Below are 15,269 nucleotides of genomic sequence, written 5' to 3'. Positions count from 1 at the left end.
AAAGACACTAATCTAAAATAACCCCAAGACTTCCAGCAGATACAGCTTAGGGTGGTGAAATGGGTTTTATAGACTGTGAAAAGTGTCACTATTACCACTAAGTCCTCAGTACTCTAGAGGTAAAGGGCATATTTAAACAGGGAGAGATGCTAACAATAAAATTGGAACCACTGGAAAAATAGAATGTCTCTTTCAAATAATACCAATTACAAAGCTCAATTTTCAGTTCACAGCTGGTTTCAGAAACAATCTTTAAAATGCTGCTAAAAATAATCTTTGATGTCACAATGCGAGAAAGAAACCTTCAGTGTTACATAATTGTTTATTTTGCAGTGTGTATTCTGCAGTTACTCAAGAAATGAGAAAAGCAGAAATTGCTTTTTTTCTATACCTTACTGGTAATAGCTACTGTATTTCAAAAGTAGGGAAGAAAGATAGCAGGAGGGCTAGGGGGAATGGGAAAAAAGCTTTCATTTTAACAGAAGAATATTGTTTTCATTGTTTTCAAACACTGTGTAAAACTGCACTAAAACATTCTGTATATTCATGTTCAATAAGTATACGAAGTTCAAGAGGGTCCATTTCCCTTTTGGATTCTGTGCCTCATTCCGCTTCACACCTGTTTTACTATACAGAGGAAATCTGGTCTTACCACTGCACCAGGCATCAGTCCCATCTGACTACCAAGTCCAGACTTCTCATCCAGCCCTGCCATTTGAGCTGCAAATGGCTGAAAAAAAAATGTGTGTGATTTTTAGCTAGCAGTCATGTTGATGATTCACAAGGCAAAAATGTATTCAACCAATTCTTCGTTACTTATATTGAATTTGAGGTACTAACAACCAAATTCTTACTTTAATCATTAAAATGAAAGTGTTCTTTCCTATAAATTTAAGTTGGATGAAGGTTTCAACACCAGTTTATTGCATCATCCTGACTGCTTACTATTCTGACTCTAATCCCCTTTAGCACTGAACAATGGGAAGAGGACATAAAAGAGGAAAGACTCCCATAAATTAATTAGATCTCTTTCACTGCCTTCAAATTTAAATCAGTCTTTAATTTCAACTGCAATATTTTTCAGGTCTTGTAAGACTTTGTTTTGTTTTCACTTACTGTGCTTCAAGTTCAGAAATATCTGAAAATAAATGGAAACATAGCTGATTTTATCACTGTAAATCAGAATTTTGAGCATGTTACCCTTAACCTGCAAAGTTGAACAGCCACTACTGATCCTGCCAATCCACACAGACAAACGAGCAAGAGTAATGAATTGTCAGTACCCTTCTCTTCTGCCTTTGTGCTTCTTGACACACTTGAAATCAACAGTTTTATTTTGCATCTTTCTGGGCCAGATCCTCACACATGGCCACTCAGAGCTAAGAATGACTGAGAAAAACTAACAGCACAAATGTGTATTCAGTTCTTCTATAATTTAGGACATGCTTTTCATCAGATTGGTCCCCAAACTCACTTTTGAAAAGGCTAGAGACTTCAGAGATAACAATACAAACCAAAAATAACTTAAAACTCTGACTACTCCTATTCTTCCATGTTTTCTAGGTAAATCTATGAAGAATGTGGGTCTAGCACCCATCCTTGCTCTTCTGCAATTCTAAAGGATTGTTCTGTGCTGAACAGATTCCTTTAAGGTGTTTCTGCTGGATTTTGGACCAYTTGGAAAGGTGATTAAGTCCAGAAACACTACCCAAAATTGCAAGCTATTGGTCTGATCTCAGTATTTCAGCTTACTGTCAATATAACTCCCTTGTTGTCACAGGAACAACAGAGTGAAAAATCAACACAGATACCTTCAGAAGAGTAAAAAATGTGTAACCGAATGTACTTGAAAAYCACAAACAAATATTTCTTTATCAATCACAGTTAGCCTTCCACAGTATTTGTGAAAAAGATACGTTACAGAGTACCTCATTTATGTCTAAGGCTAGCCAGCATTACTTTTCACAGATCATTATTGATTTAGTCATCTAACACTTGGCCTGAATAGTTCTAGCAAGAAGTAATCCACCATTTCATTAAAAATTAGACCAAACCACATTTCAATTGCTTTCGCTGGTTATTAAAATCCATCTGAAATTTTTCTTTTCTTGGTTCCTAATTTATTCTTCTACTTTCTCTGTACTATTTCCCTCACCCCTTGGGTCTAAGTCCAGTAGAATTAATAGAACCCAACTGATGGTTTTAGATTTGGGCACATTGGCTTTTCTAGATGTTGTGAAAGGTGCACCTTTTCACAGTTTTCTCAAGTTCACCTTGTCCAAGTCATTAATCATCTCTGTTGGTAAAATCTGCGCTGCTGCTAGCTGCATTCCCTAATGACTCCGGGACAAGAACTGCAGGCACAACAATGCAATCCAAATGGCTATGGCCTAGGCCATGGAAGAGGTTATACACTATGCATCTGCAAAAGGCTAATTCTGTGAGATGCTGCATATTCACCAAGGCAAACAGAAGTTACTGTGTGTTATCATACAGATCTGGTCCATCAGTCACCTGACTTTCTACTAAACCAAKTGTAAAACTTACCCTGCTCAGTCCATCTGGTCCTGGGTGGGTAGGATGTCCTGGAGGACCAGGATCACCAGGCTGGCCAGGAATACCAGGTTCCCCATCAATCCCTTGAGGACCACGGGGACCCTAGAAAAAAATACGAAATGCAAACATTACATGAAGGTTTTCATTAAAAACATCAAACCAAACAGTTGTAAGCCAGTCATATGACAAATCTGTATTTCCACAAAAAGATCTTCAACCAAACAACATCCCTCAACATCTGTTCTCACCTTGAGATCAGAAGCACTGGCTAAAATTAGTCACACATTCAACACAAATAAATTGCAGTAATTTCTCTCAAGGCTCTACTAGATGCCCAGGCTCCCTATCATTCCTTCTTACAATATATTACTCCTGAAAAAAACTACTTTGCTTTGTACACAGTATAACAATATCAAGAATTTATTTCTAAAATACAGATAGCTCAGATGAGTGTAAATACACAGGAAATTCCAGTAAGGCTGGATGTTTGTAGCCTCCTAACATCATGAATGATTTAGACAGCTCACACCAAGGCTGAACTGTCAACATAGCTACACTACTGAAAATGCAGAGTAGCTGCACCAGTGCCACTTTCACCTCTAATTAGCATCTGCAGGGTAAGCTAGGAAGCCATCTCATTGCTCTCATTTTGATCACCAAGTTTTGATTTCTAATCTGCATCTCTTTTATCATGTATCAGAACCAAAATTATCTGTAGAAGCAGCTGATAAAATATCAGTGATACAAAATCAATAGCAATAAGGCCAATACAGATAAACAGTTGTCTCCTTCATGAGGAGAAAATGATGGACTAAAGTGAGCAAAAAATATATGCAATATAATGAGCTCATTTACTTTAAGGATCCTTAAACATAAAACTTCAGAAGCCTAGCTCAGTGAGTCACCATTACAAACACAACGATAATCAGATAGACTGCTTTTATTTCTAAGAGATGAGGACTGTGTTTCCTTGCAGTCTGTGACACATTCCAGTGGCGTTTAGGGGCTGAACTGACTGTATAGTTTGCATGTTAATGAAAAGACATTCCTTTGAGAAAGGCTACAAAGACATTGGGATCTTGACCACAGGATTCCTAGAAACTTCCAGGGAATGAGTTAATTTTTTCCTCTTAATTCTCAACAAATATTCATAGTCTGAAACTCATAGGCACTTCGCAATCAGGGAAAAATCTTTTTTCTTATCAGATGGGCATGTATGCACACACAGACGTACTTGATACAGAATCGCTGCATTGAGTAGATTGCAGAGAGAGCATCGAAACAAATGAGTATATTCTTGCATGTTGGATGGAAACAGGAGGTTCCATCAAAATGCTTTATTAGTTACCATTTTTTATAAGCAGAAGCACACACTGCCAAACCTTAAAGTCCATACTGCCTAATGGGGAACAGTACAAGGTATTAACTTGAATTTTTTGTTTTTAAAAGCAAAAGAGAACAAAGCTAAGCATTAGTGAAAAACAGGTTTGCCAATAAAGAATTGAGCAAGCTTTGGTAAAACGGCTACCGACTTTCAATATCTATACCAAGGCACCTTAACAGAACCTGATTCAGAAGAAAGGGCAAAACCTCTTCTCCCAGACAAATCAGTCTTGCTGTAAAATATCTCCAACTAAGAATGCCAAAATTGTAGAACACCAAATAAGCAACTATGTCTTTAAATGATGGCCACGATATGCATCTTTCCTCTCTAGATGTTTTAACTATCCCACAGGCACTAAACCCTTCTCAGTAAATTGAATTTGAGTCAAACGAAGTCCTAGCCTTATGCCAAAGGCACAGATACACTGTGGTGAAGGAAGACATAAGACTATTTTTTTTAGTCATTAAAGATCAAACTGTTTAAAGCAACATAGTAAACTTTTTTCCTCAGAACTCCTTAAAACTCAGGAAAAAAAAAGTTTGCATTTGTAGATGGTAACTATCTAGTGCTATATTACCAATATTTATTGTTTTATTTTTATAAAATCTTGCTTATATGCATAAAACTCTCATTTTCTTCATCATCTCACCATCAATGAAAAGATTTTTAAAAACTCCCCCAAAGGGCCACACGGGGGCATCCTTTAAACACGCACACAGCGGAGTGAAACCGCGACTATTCCGGACCATCACTGCAGCTATTCAGGACTCTATACAGATTTTGTCGCTGATGGAATAACGAGAGGAAATGTAGTTTCTCACAGCTACTACAACCACTGTCCAGTGTAAAACCAYGTTGAAACAAAACACGTTGATGGTTCTGAGCATGCTTTATCTTATTTCCTGTCTTCCAAAACTCATTTGTAATCACACGAAATTGTGTCATGCTCCAAAACTGCCCTTCCCAAGAGGCATTTTGTAAATGCAAGTACGTTATTCCCTAGGTATTTATCTCTCATTGTAACACCAACAGTGAATTTTGATGGCCAAACTGGAAGTAGAAAACATGTATACACTCCTGACTTTACTTTCATGCCCGAATGCCCTACTTTTGTAAGACACAGAGATTCATAGCACGAGTGAGTGATTATGATTGTTCACCAGTTAATAGCAAAAACAAACAAAAGGCTTCAAAATGTGCTTAGCAGTTTTGTAATATCAGCAGTCAGCAACATATTTGTCGAGATGAATTTTATAAAGGGTATATATACAAGCATACCTGCTCAGTGAGCTATTTAAAGAGACTTGCAAGTAATATGGGGAGAGCTTTTTCTCATACATACGAGAGGTACATATAAGCCAGAGAAAGAAATTATTTAGTGTCTCATTGAGAGCATGGCACATTGATAAAGCACTTCAGATGTCTCTGAAACTCATTCAAGATTCCTCTACGTACTGCAAGATTTCACAATTACTCCACCAACTCTTTTATGCAGCTTCATAGTTACTCATCATAGAAACATCTTATGGTGAGCTCGACAGCGGCAGTGGCTTGGCACCTCTCTCAGAATGGCTACACACKCATTCCACTTCTTTACAAGTGGCGTCATGACCATCTATGGACCACAGTGATTCACTGGGGAAACAGTGGAAAGCCGTTAATTTAAGGCCTATGACCTAAAACTCAGGTCTGTTATTCAGGCAAAATATGTTAAGTATTGGCTTACACGCTACATAGGGATAGGAAATATCCAAATGGAAATTAAAATGATATAACTCTTTAAAACCTGTTAAAAGCAGCTTCTGCATTTACMTAGCTTTTTTAATAGGAACGTGTTGTCTTCGGCACATTCAGCGCTCCCTTTCGGCCGTTCTGTGGTTCTCCACATTCAGACACAGGCTGAAATTCCCTTGTGAAGTCTTTATTTCCACTGAGCAAGCTTGATTATATTATTCACCAGCATACCAACATATGTGGTCACATACTGACTCCTACRAACCTCCCAAGCTCTGTCTTCTATTCTGAAACACTCCGACCTTAGAGTTAATATTGCTTCTGATACACAGTAGTCCCTAGTAAAAAGTCAGTGAGTACCTAAACAGAGGAACATAAYGTTCCAGAGTTTTGCTCTTCTTTTCTTCTAAATTCTGGAGAAAGTTGTACTGTCACACACAGTACTTYGTACTGCTGAAAAATCATGGATTTAATGGAAATACTGCTAAGCTTAGGTCACTTTTCTSCAAATACTTAGGTTTAAAGCTAATCAGAGAACAGTGAGATATAAACATTTTTATGTTTGTTCACTGATTCTTGAGAGATAAGGAAAGTATCTGGAATTGTAGAAGGCAAGGAGACAGCTTAAAGCAATTTAATCTTTTGAGGTTAGTCCACTACTTAATTTCTGAGAATATTTAATAACTTACAGGTCTTCCCTTAGGTCCTCGTTCTCCTCGGGGTCCTTGTGAACCTGGAGGTCCCTAGACAAAAGACAGAAATATTAGTTGTCTTTTTACCTAGCTAATGATTTACAAAGCTCTGAAAATATAAAGTGCAATTCTTATTTGAAAATTTCTTTGTGGTTCTTTATTTCACATAATCGTAAAGAAAACGGTTCAGTCATGGAGTRCTCATGATTTCTTCTCAATTGCCTGAAGGCGGTAGAACCGGGATGCAGAGACCTATAAAATGGTTTCATGTCTAGTGCTCTAGAGCTCAATTTAGCAAAGGTTTTCTAAAGRCTGAAGGCTCTTAACACTGAGATGCAAAATTTTGAGACATCCTCTCTGCTACTCCAGAACTGCTCTCCACTTAGCTGCGCCCGGGGAGCCTGCTGCATCTCCTTTTACTGAAAGGAGAAACTCTCCTCAGCAACAACCTTGCACTACAGGTCCTCACCCATGTCTGTACTACAAACCATACATCCATTCCCTTGTGGCAGGGGGCTAACCCGGCTCTGGTACCGAATCCCGTGACCTTGCTACCGCCTCAAGCCCAGCAGCTTTCCACACTGTGCCAGCTGAAGTGGTCACACATTCCTCCTGCGCATCGTATTCGCAATACAAAACAGAAACGGCAGAAACTGGGAAATACTACCATTAGAGAAACAGMAGTTCAGAAACTACTCACAGCCGGTCCTGGGCGGCCTCGTATTCCTGAAACCTAAAGAAGGCAATATAAATGAAAATTACTGCACAATATTAGGGATACACTTCCCGTGACCACCCTGCACGAAAATAGCTACTGAAAAATAAACAGTGGCAGAGAAAATCAAGATACCTGGCAAATTGTAAGGCTTTCTTTTTTGGGGAGGGGCGGGGGTGGAATTACTGGTTCTCTCTTCACAGTTTTGGAGCTTTTTTATAAGAAGCATGAGCAAAATCTTGGCAGTACCATTGTTACTTTGTGTAAAAAAGAAATTAACTAAAACTAAAGATTCTCTAAACCTTTATAAAAAAAAAAGAAAAAGCTGAAGTGAGTAAGTGAATGACAATGATTTAGTCTCCACTTCTCTATTTTTTTTATTTATATCATTCCATGATAGAAAGCAATAAAAATAAAGGTGGAAAGTAAGAATTTACTTATAACTTTCCTTCATGTTTCTGCACTGTCCAAATACTAATTTACAACTACACTCCATAAAATTCTTACTAAAAAAATAAAGATTATGAGATTTTAACTACCATTTTTTCCTGAAATTCAATTGACAGGAATTTCTAACGGCACACATGTGAAACAGCACAATTCATTTCATTCCTTTAATACCCCATATATTTTTATTTTCTTTTATTAATCGCTTCAATTCTGCTATAAAACACTGAAAATTTATACTTTCAGAAAGTGCTGATAAATGAAGAAAAATGGACTTACAGGTGGTACTATTCCAGGTTCTCCTTTTTGTCCCTGTAAAAAGATACAAAAATATATCAGATGCTGTATAATTGATGACATATAATTAATAGTACCGGTTACCTCAACATGGTCACTGGCACATGACAAATGGTGAGGCTTTTCTACCGTTATACAACTGAGACTGAACAGAAGTACCTGCAGCAGCTAAGCCATATTTTTAATGAGTATGGACACTGAGTGGTTAAATTAAGGCTATAAACTAACAGAGCTTCTGTAACTGCATAACATACTGGCTGAAAGATGAGTCAAACTAAAAAGTACCATGATTTTTTTTATTTACTGAAAAGCACGTTGTAGTTCTGTTATTGGCTAATTTGATTCATATGCAATGCRGAGCGCACAGAACAATTCAAAAGCATTCAGATCCCATTTTTCCAAAGTATTAAACTAGCATTTATCACCTCATTAAAACCTACAGACATAAAAATCCTGCACGTCCATCTGCACTGTAAGGGCAGAACAGAACATACACAGCATCGCTATAGCTGGCGGTGCCCAGACTAGACTTCCGCACGCAGCCCTCCGACTCGGGCAGACCCACCGCCTCTGCAGCCGGCAGTGGCACGGGACACTCGCCCCTGCTTGGGCAAGGGCTGCCAGTGCCTTAGCACGGACTGGAGTATAGCCATGATGGTATGCAACCTGCCCTGCGTCGTCTGAATTATTACCACAGTGAAATTAAAAATGGTGCTGAAAAGGTGTTTTGAGCATGAGTAGTGTGCAATATTCCAGTGATTTATACCAAAATTCCATTTATTCATGGCCAAGTACATAACATAATGAAATACAACAGCAAATGCAAGAAAAAAATTCATATTAAAAAATCGTTTAGATCAAACAACAGTGTAAAACTGGTACAAAAATTTGAATTACTAAGTTTAACTTTGCAGTTAAACTTAATTCATCATATCAATGCTTCAGGAAATCAGCTAGAAGGTGGAATAGTTTCTGGGTATGTTTGCCTAGCAGTCAAAGGTGTCCWTTAAGCACCTGTAAACACCCTTGACCTCAGGTACCAATAAGCAGAGGGTTGCAGAGCCTGCCTACCRGTTGTGCATGATACCTCAGTGCTGGCAATGACCTGTGCGTAGTGTTGCAAGAACTACGCTGTTATCAGTACCTGAATTAGGGAGTTTAAAACTAACCTAAGGAAGCCTTGACAAGCTGCAGTAGCAGCAYAGACCACAGCACAGACAAACTGCCTGCACAAAATTTTAACAAATAGAGCAGGAATGTTTAAAGAAGGATTGCAGGAGCTACTGCACACTAGACTGCTAAGTCTCATCAAAAACCAAGCTGAAGGTCCTAATAGTMCGGATCCTAATGACCTAGTGGTCCCTCTTCTTGTTCTGTGGTACTGCTAGAGATCAAACAACCAAACTACTTAAACTGGGATTTATTTAATGCAGACTGCCAAGGTATTCTTTATATTAAGACCAGGTTTTTTGCCTGAGTCCTGAGTCCCAGGATTTTTGCATTTAGGTTGCAATCTCCTAATCACTGAGGAAGAACAAGAGAAAAGACCATATGGATTTCATTAATAACCTGATGCATTGTTTTCTGATATCTGCTTGTGCATATTAACATAAATTAAACATTTTTACAAGAGTATGCATATAATTTCTGTGAAGTGGTGAAGTGCTCCAAAGAGATGTGAAAGACTAATATTTGTAATATATTTTTCAAAATTTTAAAAGAAAATCTTACCTTTCTTCCTCTACCTATTAAAATAAAAAAAAAGGGGGGGGGGAGAGAGGAAATTAATGTTTTTACTGTTAAAGAAAGAACATGGTAAGAATTGCATGACGATGTTACAACTAGAACTGTCCTACATCCTGGATGCACAGGAGATGGTGCAGGATTAAGTTCACACTGATGTACGCACTCTCTGTTCAGGGGTGAGCAAGGTTTCAAAAGCTGTTCCCTGAACCTCAGCSTTTTTCAGTGTTGCACGGAGTAAGACAAAGCACTTCAGGAAAGCGGAATATCTTGTGGGGAACATTTAGAAGCTTTTACCACTAGCCTAATGTTTGGCAATGAAGTCAAAAGGAGTTTTATTACTGACTTGAACACAAGAAATGTCTAACAGGAATCTACAATATAACAGTAAGGAACCCTGGAATGCATCTGTAACGCTCTAATATCTGTTGGGTGTCTTGCGTTGGCCTAACACCTCCCAAAACACAGCAGAATGCACCATCTGTTTATTAATGCTTGCCACATCTTGTACCATTTCTCAACTACACAAGTCCCTACTATGGTCTCTTTATCACTATTTCATTCTATATTAAGCTACTCAACAGCAATTACATCCCTTGTAAAAATTGATTTAATTATTTTATATTGAATGTAGTTGAAATAATGTAATACATAGTATTCATGAGTGTTAATTGCAAGTTCAGAGATTTTTCACTTAGGAAAATTTGGGGGTGATTGCCTAAATCAAGTATGTCCATGAATAAAAAATTAACCAGAAAAGACATAATCTTTAAGGTATACTACAGAAAGTATACAAACAGGGAGATCAGAATCTTTCTACATTTTTTTTTCCTTATGTCTCAGAAGCAGTTTGCAATAGCCTTGGCTAAATGTTAGATTGGCTTCAAGAACTGCATGTCCATATTTCCACTTGGGGAAACACTTTATACCGAAATAATGTTTACATTTATTCATCTATAAACAATGGAGGGGCCAGGAATTGAGCATTTTGCCAAACTATGCACTCATTTTCTTATATGTCTTTAATATATTCATTTTTTTTAGTTTCAGATGAACCAGAAAAAGAATGCCGAATTCAACCTCCTTGAAATATCAAGGTGGAATTGAGATCAATCTTTTAGTTATAAAGTCTTTGGACTTGTATCAGATTTCTAGTCAGAAGAGAACATTCTCCAGAGCCAGCTCAGGTGCAACCTTAGATGAAAAATAACTGCCAAGCATTGATTCTCTGCAGATTTAAACTTTTACCATGGAAATACTMTTAGAGTATCCCAAAGTTCCTACTTCTTTAGGTTGATTTTAGAGAACTTTAACCTCAGCACTAATCTTGCTGCATATTCAGACTTCAAACTGGGAACAGATGTAGATTTAAACACCCTCTCCTTGATCATTTTGAACCACAGCAGCAGATCAAACATCTTTCAAARGGCCAGCCTGCCTAGCTCTCCTTTCAAAAAGGCAAACTGAAAGTAATCTTACCAACAGTCGTGTCAAAATCACGCGTTGTGTGGGGACACATAGGACAGCATTCTCCCGGGGGCACTTGCGGGTTCTCGCATTCTAGGACATCTTGACACTGGATTTCATCACACAGAATAGCTCCGTTGTCGCAGACACAAATCTGGCATGGTGAGGGCTTCCAAATATCCCTGTTCAGGTACATTTGGCCATTCTGAGTGCAGGCTATTTCTTCAACATCTTCTCCTGGAAAAGGACAGAAAATACAGCATGGRTTTTCCAGCTGTGAAACCAGAGGAGAAGTAGGTCTAGACAAGCAAAGACCAYGTTCAGAATTCAAAAGCAACATCAAATACATGAAAAGAAAAACCATCATCTTTGTTGAGGTCACTGTTACAGTCTTGAAAACATCATTCATCTTAAACGTCTTTCCTATCTTACTATCTTATATCCTGATCAGAAAAAAAAATAAGTCATCCTAGAGTGCAGAAAAGCACCACAGTATATTATCTCAAATAAAYATTGCCTTATGAGTCTTTAAAAGCCATTTTGCTCAGTAGGGCACTAACTTTGTGTTGAGGAGTTCCTGCCATGTGCCAGCTCTTCATAACCCTTGCGCACAGCATTAGAGAAGGCAGACTAGCAAAAAAAGCCTGCAATACTTTTGTAAGAACTAACTTACTTGCTACTGCAAGTACTCATTTATTAATCATTAACATTAAACATCATTAAAAAATTCATCTATTCGGATCTTGGCACAGTGTAATACTTGCATTGTGAATCAAGTCTCCCAAACAGGTCAGTTGCTGTCCTATTGCAATGGTAATCTCCACTGCAAGGGGCCTTGCAGTGGCACCCTTCAGCTGGATGAGGAGCGGCTCCTCAAACCACTAATTTTGCTCAGTTCCTGTAATCCTGATGCCTGTGGTCCTACACAGTCACCCCAGCACATACATAGTTCAATGCTATTAATATTATCTTAACTACATATGAATTATTTCTTAACTACCTCAACTATATATCAAAGACTGTCCTACAAGACAACTTCTGCAGGAACAGCTTTTACTGATTATTCACAAATGTCTTACCTATGTACATATTCTCACATTTTTACAGAGGTCATCATATTTTATTAAAGAGACACATCTTTACGAACTTTTTCCAGGCAGAATTTCTTTTTCTCTCTGAATGTTCTGACGGAACTTAGAAATTTAAAAAGTTTCCCATTTGACTGAGGGCAGGATTCTAGGGGATACAATAGTCCCTGCACATACTGTTATAGCTAAATCCATGTCTTTGTTTTCTTCCTCTTATATAGTCAAATGCCCCAAATACCTGGATTTCTTTTTAACCATGAGGTGAGCATCTGTCAATATCTTCCTTCTCCCCCTCCCCACTAAAAATATGGTATGTCTGATAAAGTTTAAAAAAAAATCAAGTAAAATGAAAACTTTTCTTTGGATGTCTAACATCTTAAATAAAGTCCTAGTAGCAGAAAAATACATTTTTGCTCTGTCTCAATGAATATTTTGTTCTCTGTACAAAGAAAACAAATTCCAACAGGAGGAATCAACTGTCTCCAGACTGTTCCTAAGCAAGTGGTCACAAATCTGCAAACCAAGAACCCCAGTGCTGAGATCACCCACCCTGCCCCAAGTCATACACAGCAAAGCTTTGAAGTATGAAGCTTCTGCACCTCAAATGATTGTCCTAACCCCTGGGATACTGTGGAGAGGTTTAATCTTACCCTGGATGGAAATTCTATCTAACCACAGAAACCTTCTCATCAAAAATGTCTTTGAAACTGCTATGGTCCAGTTAAAATCATTATCTGGTAATTTCCAACCAACTCTTAATTTCTAACTGAACTAAGTCTGGGAATAGGAGCAATTATACATACATACATGGAACACATCCAAGTAGTCAAAGATCATAACCATCATTTTAGAAAAACTGTTACACTAGGGTAAAAATTAACAGCCTTTAAGTACAACGTCAGTTGCACTGTTCTCTACATTTTTGTCATAATTTAAACCAGATGTAAGCAGAAAATCATGAAGTAATAAATATGAACAGATTTGGGATTTCAGCTTCATTACTTAAGTCTGGTTATTCTGTCAATCTCAAAGCTAGGAGAAATGGAACAGATGCGGCATTAACTGTTGCCTGCCATCATTAGTTTCTGAAGCTTTCGAACAGAAACTGAAAACCAAATATATGCCAGGTCAGCTCCTCTCCTCAATTGGTTTATCACACAGACTGACAAAATGACTCTAAGGGGTGCTGCAGAAGCTCAAGAGGAAATATTTTCAGTGTGAAGTAAAGGCATCAACCAAGCTTGCTGTACAGTCCATTTATGACACTGTGAGAATCATTTTCCAAACTACAGAATGTATTCTGGAAAGCATCCTTCTCACTTCTCCCTTGTGTGCATGACATAACGCATTGTCTGACATATTTAGCCTTTTTTCCCCAGATGTCTGGCATATGGTCTATGTCCTCCTTCATGTATCACCAGTAGGACTCATTGTGGTGTTCAGAAGAGCAGTAGTTTGCATAAATGAAATTTTTAAGTTGCTGAGTCCAAAGTCAGCATTCTGTCATAACTTCTAATAAACCACATAGCAACTGCTTTGGCACATGAGAGTTGAGCCAGATGGTGACTAGCTTCTGCCTGAGTCCCACTCAGAGACTCACTGAGAGGAGAAAGACAGAGGCAGAGAAAAAAGAGCACATACTAACTTCTGGAAATACATTAAGTCTGTCTTCCTGACAGATTGCAGGTATGCTGATAACAAAAAAGTTGCAGTACTTCCAGAAAGCACATTTTTAATCCTACTATCCTTTGATCATGTTCCAGCTTCTAGTCTTCCTTTATTCTATGACTGCAATATGCTGACAGAGTAATCTGGAAAAAGCAGCTATTTCAATTCCAACTCAACCCACAAGCACATTTGGACATTTTACTCTCAGGCCTAAACTGTAATCATGCTGCCAGTTATACCCAAAGTGGGAAAGGCAGCAAAGGAAATTCTGTTTCTTCTCTAGTTTGGAAATGGACAAAGTGAAGCATAGAGAGCATCACACATTCTTCCTGTCGCAAGTTCTTTAGACCTCAGGAGCTGTAATACAAGAAGCTACATGACTTTAGAAGMAGATTTGGAAATTCTTTATGTGGCAAAATGATATACTAGCCAGTTAGCCAATTCCTTTCTTCCCAACAAAGAAGTGCAGTTATAATTGATATTGGACTTGACCAGAGAATCTACAGTGTCACGAACCTATTTAGGTCAGTGAAAATGAGGCTCAAAGCATTCTGCAAATGTAACAGGCACGGTACAAAGAACATGGGATGATATGTTCAAGGACTCATCCATGTGTTTGTAGGTAGGACTTTGTAAAAGAGAATTTCAATGAAAAGCACAGTCAGTACAATGTGATTTCTCTCCTTCCCCCCYCCCCCCCCCCATACACTGGTCTATTGGAAAATCATTTTTGTGTTAAAGAACTATTCAAACAGAAGTCACACAGTCAACTATAGTTTATATACATCATAGTCAGAGACTATGTATCAATGGCTTGGAAGCAAAACCACATCATGCACTGACATACTCAGGTGCAATATTGCAGCTTCTGAATTTGTACAAATTATCAAAAAAAAAAAAAAAATCCTAGCCACTAGATGGCTGTCAAAGCCCGTCACTCATCACAAGCAATAGTCATAATAAAGTAGTCTATACACAGCAAAGGAGTTACTTTTCCTTTCAAGTAAATTTTTCTCATGGTTCCCCCTCCTCAACTACTCAGCAATAGGAAGAACATTTGAAAAGAGAGTGTATGAAACCATTTAGCTGTGGCACTACCAGTCATGCATCACTGTGAAAGCAGCACCTGGAAATTCACTGCTGCTTACTCACTTCCACCGCGCACATATGGTGGCAGAAGAGTCTGAGCACCAGGCTGCTCTTCTAATGGCTAAGGCAGGGGAAAGAAATGACAATGAGGGAGTGTAAAGTGGGAGAGAATATGACCTGGTTTGCTGKTCAAAGTTATTTCACATTACTGCAACCTTATTGCTTTTACTAACTTATGATTACATCTTACATGAGAAAAGAAAAATAAGGCATGGAACTAGAGAGAAAAAAAGGAAGGAGAGAAGGAAAATGACACCTTAAAAAGAGAAGGCGAAGAAGATAAAAATAGAAAAATGTATCCTGAGTAAAAAAAAAAAAAAAAATTAAGA

General features: G+C 38.1%; 1 protein-coding gene across 3 annotated transcripts in view; it reads right to left on the bottom strand.

The window, feature by feature from the left end:
- COL5A2 (collagen type V alpha 2 chain) overlaps positions 1-15,269 on the bottom strand; it is a 115,279-nt gene that overhangs the window by 44,461 nt on the left and 55,549 nt on the right. For all 3 annotated transcript variants that reach the window (XM_085321643.1, XM_085321652.1, XM_085321661.1), the window contains exons 2-8: positions 11,048-11,272; positions 9,557-9,570; positions 7,808-7,840; positions 7,067-7,099; positions 6,364-6,417; positions 2,548-2,658; positions 653-730 (exon numbers count right to left, since the gene is read on the bottom strand). In XM_085321643.1, the coding sequence (XP_085177769.1) occupies positions 653-730; positions 2,548-2,658; positions 6,364-6,417; positions 7,067-7,099; positions 7,808-7,840; positions 9,557-9,570; positions 11,048-11,272 (548 nt within the window). The remainder of the gene's footprint in view (positions 1-652; positions 731-2,547; positions 2,659-6,363; positions 6,418-7,066; positions 7,100-7,807; positions 7,841-9,556; positions 9,571-11,047; positions 11,273-15,269) is intronic.

The sequence above is a fragment of the Rhea americana genome, unplaced genomic scaffold (assembly GCF_003343005.1).
Source record: "Rhea americana isolate MKP2758 unplaced genomic scaffold, rheAme1 scaffold_12, whole genome shotgun sequence".
NCBI lineage: Eukaryota > Metazoa > Chordata > Aves > Rheiformes > Rheidae > Rhea > Rhea americana.
This window is presented reverse-complemented; position numbering and strand designations above follow the sequence as displayed.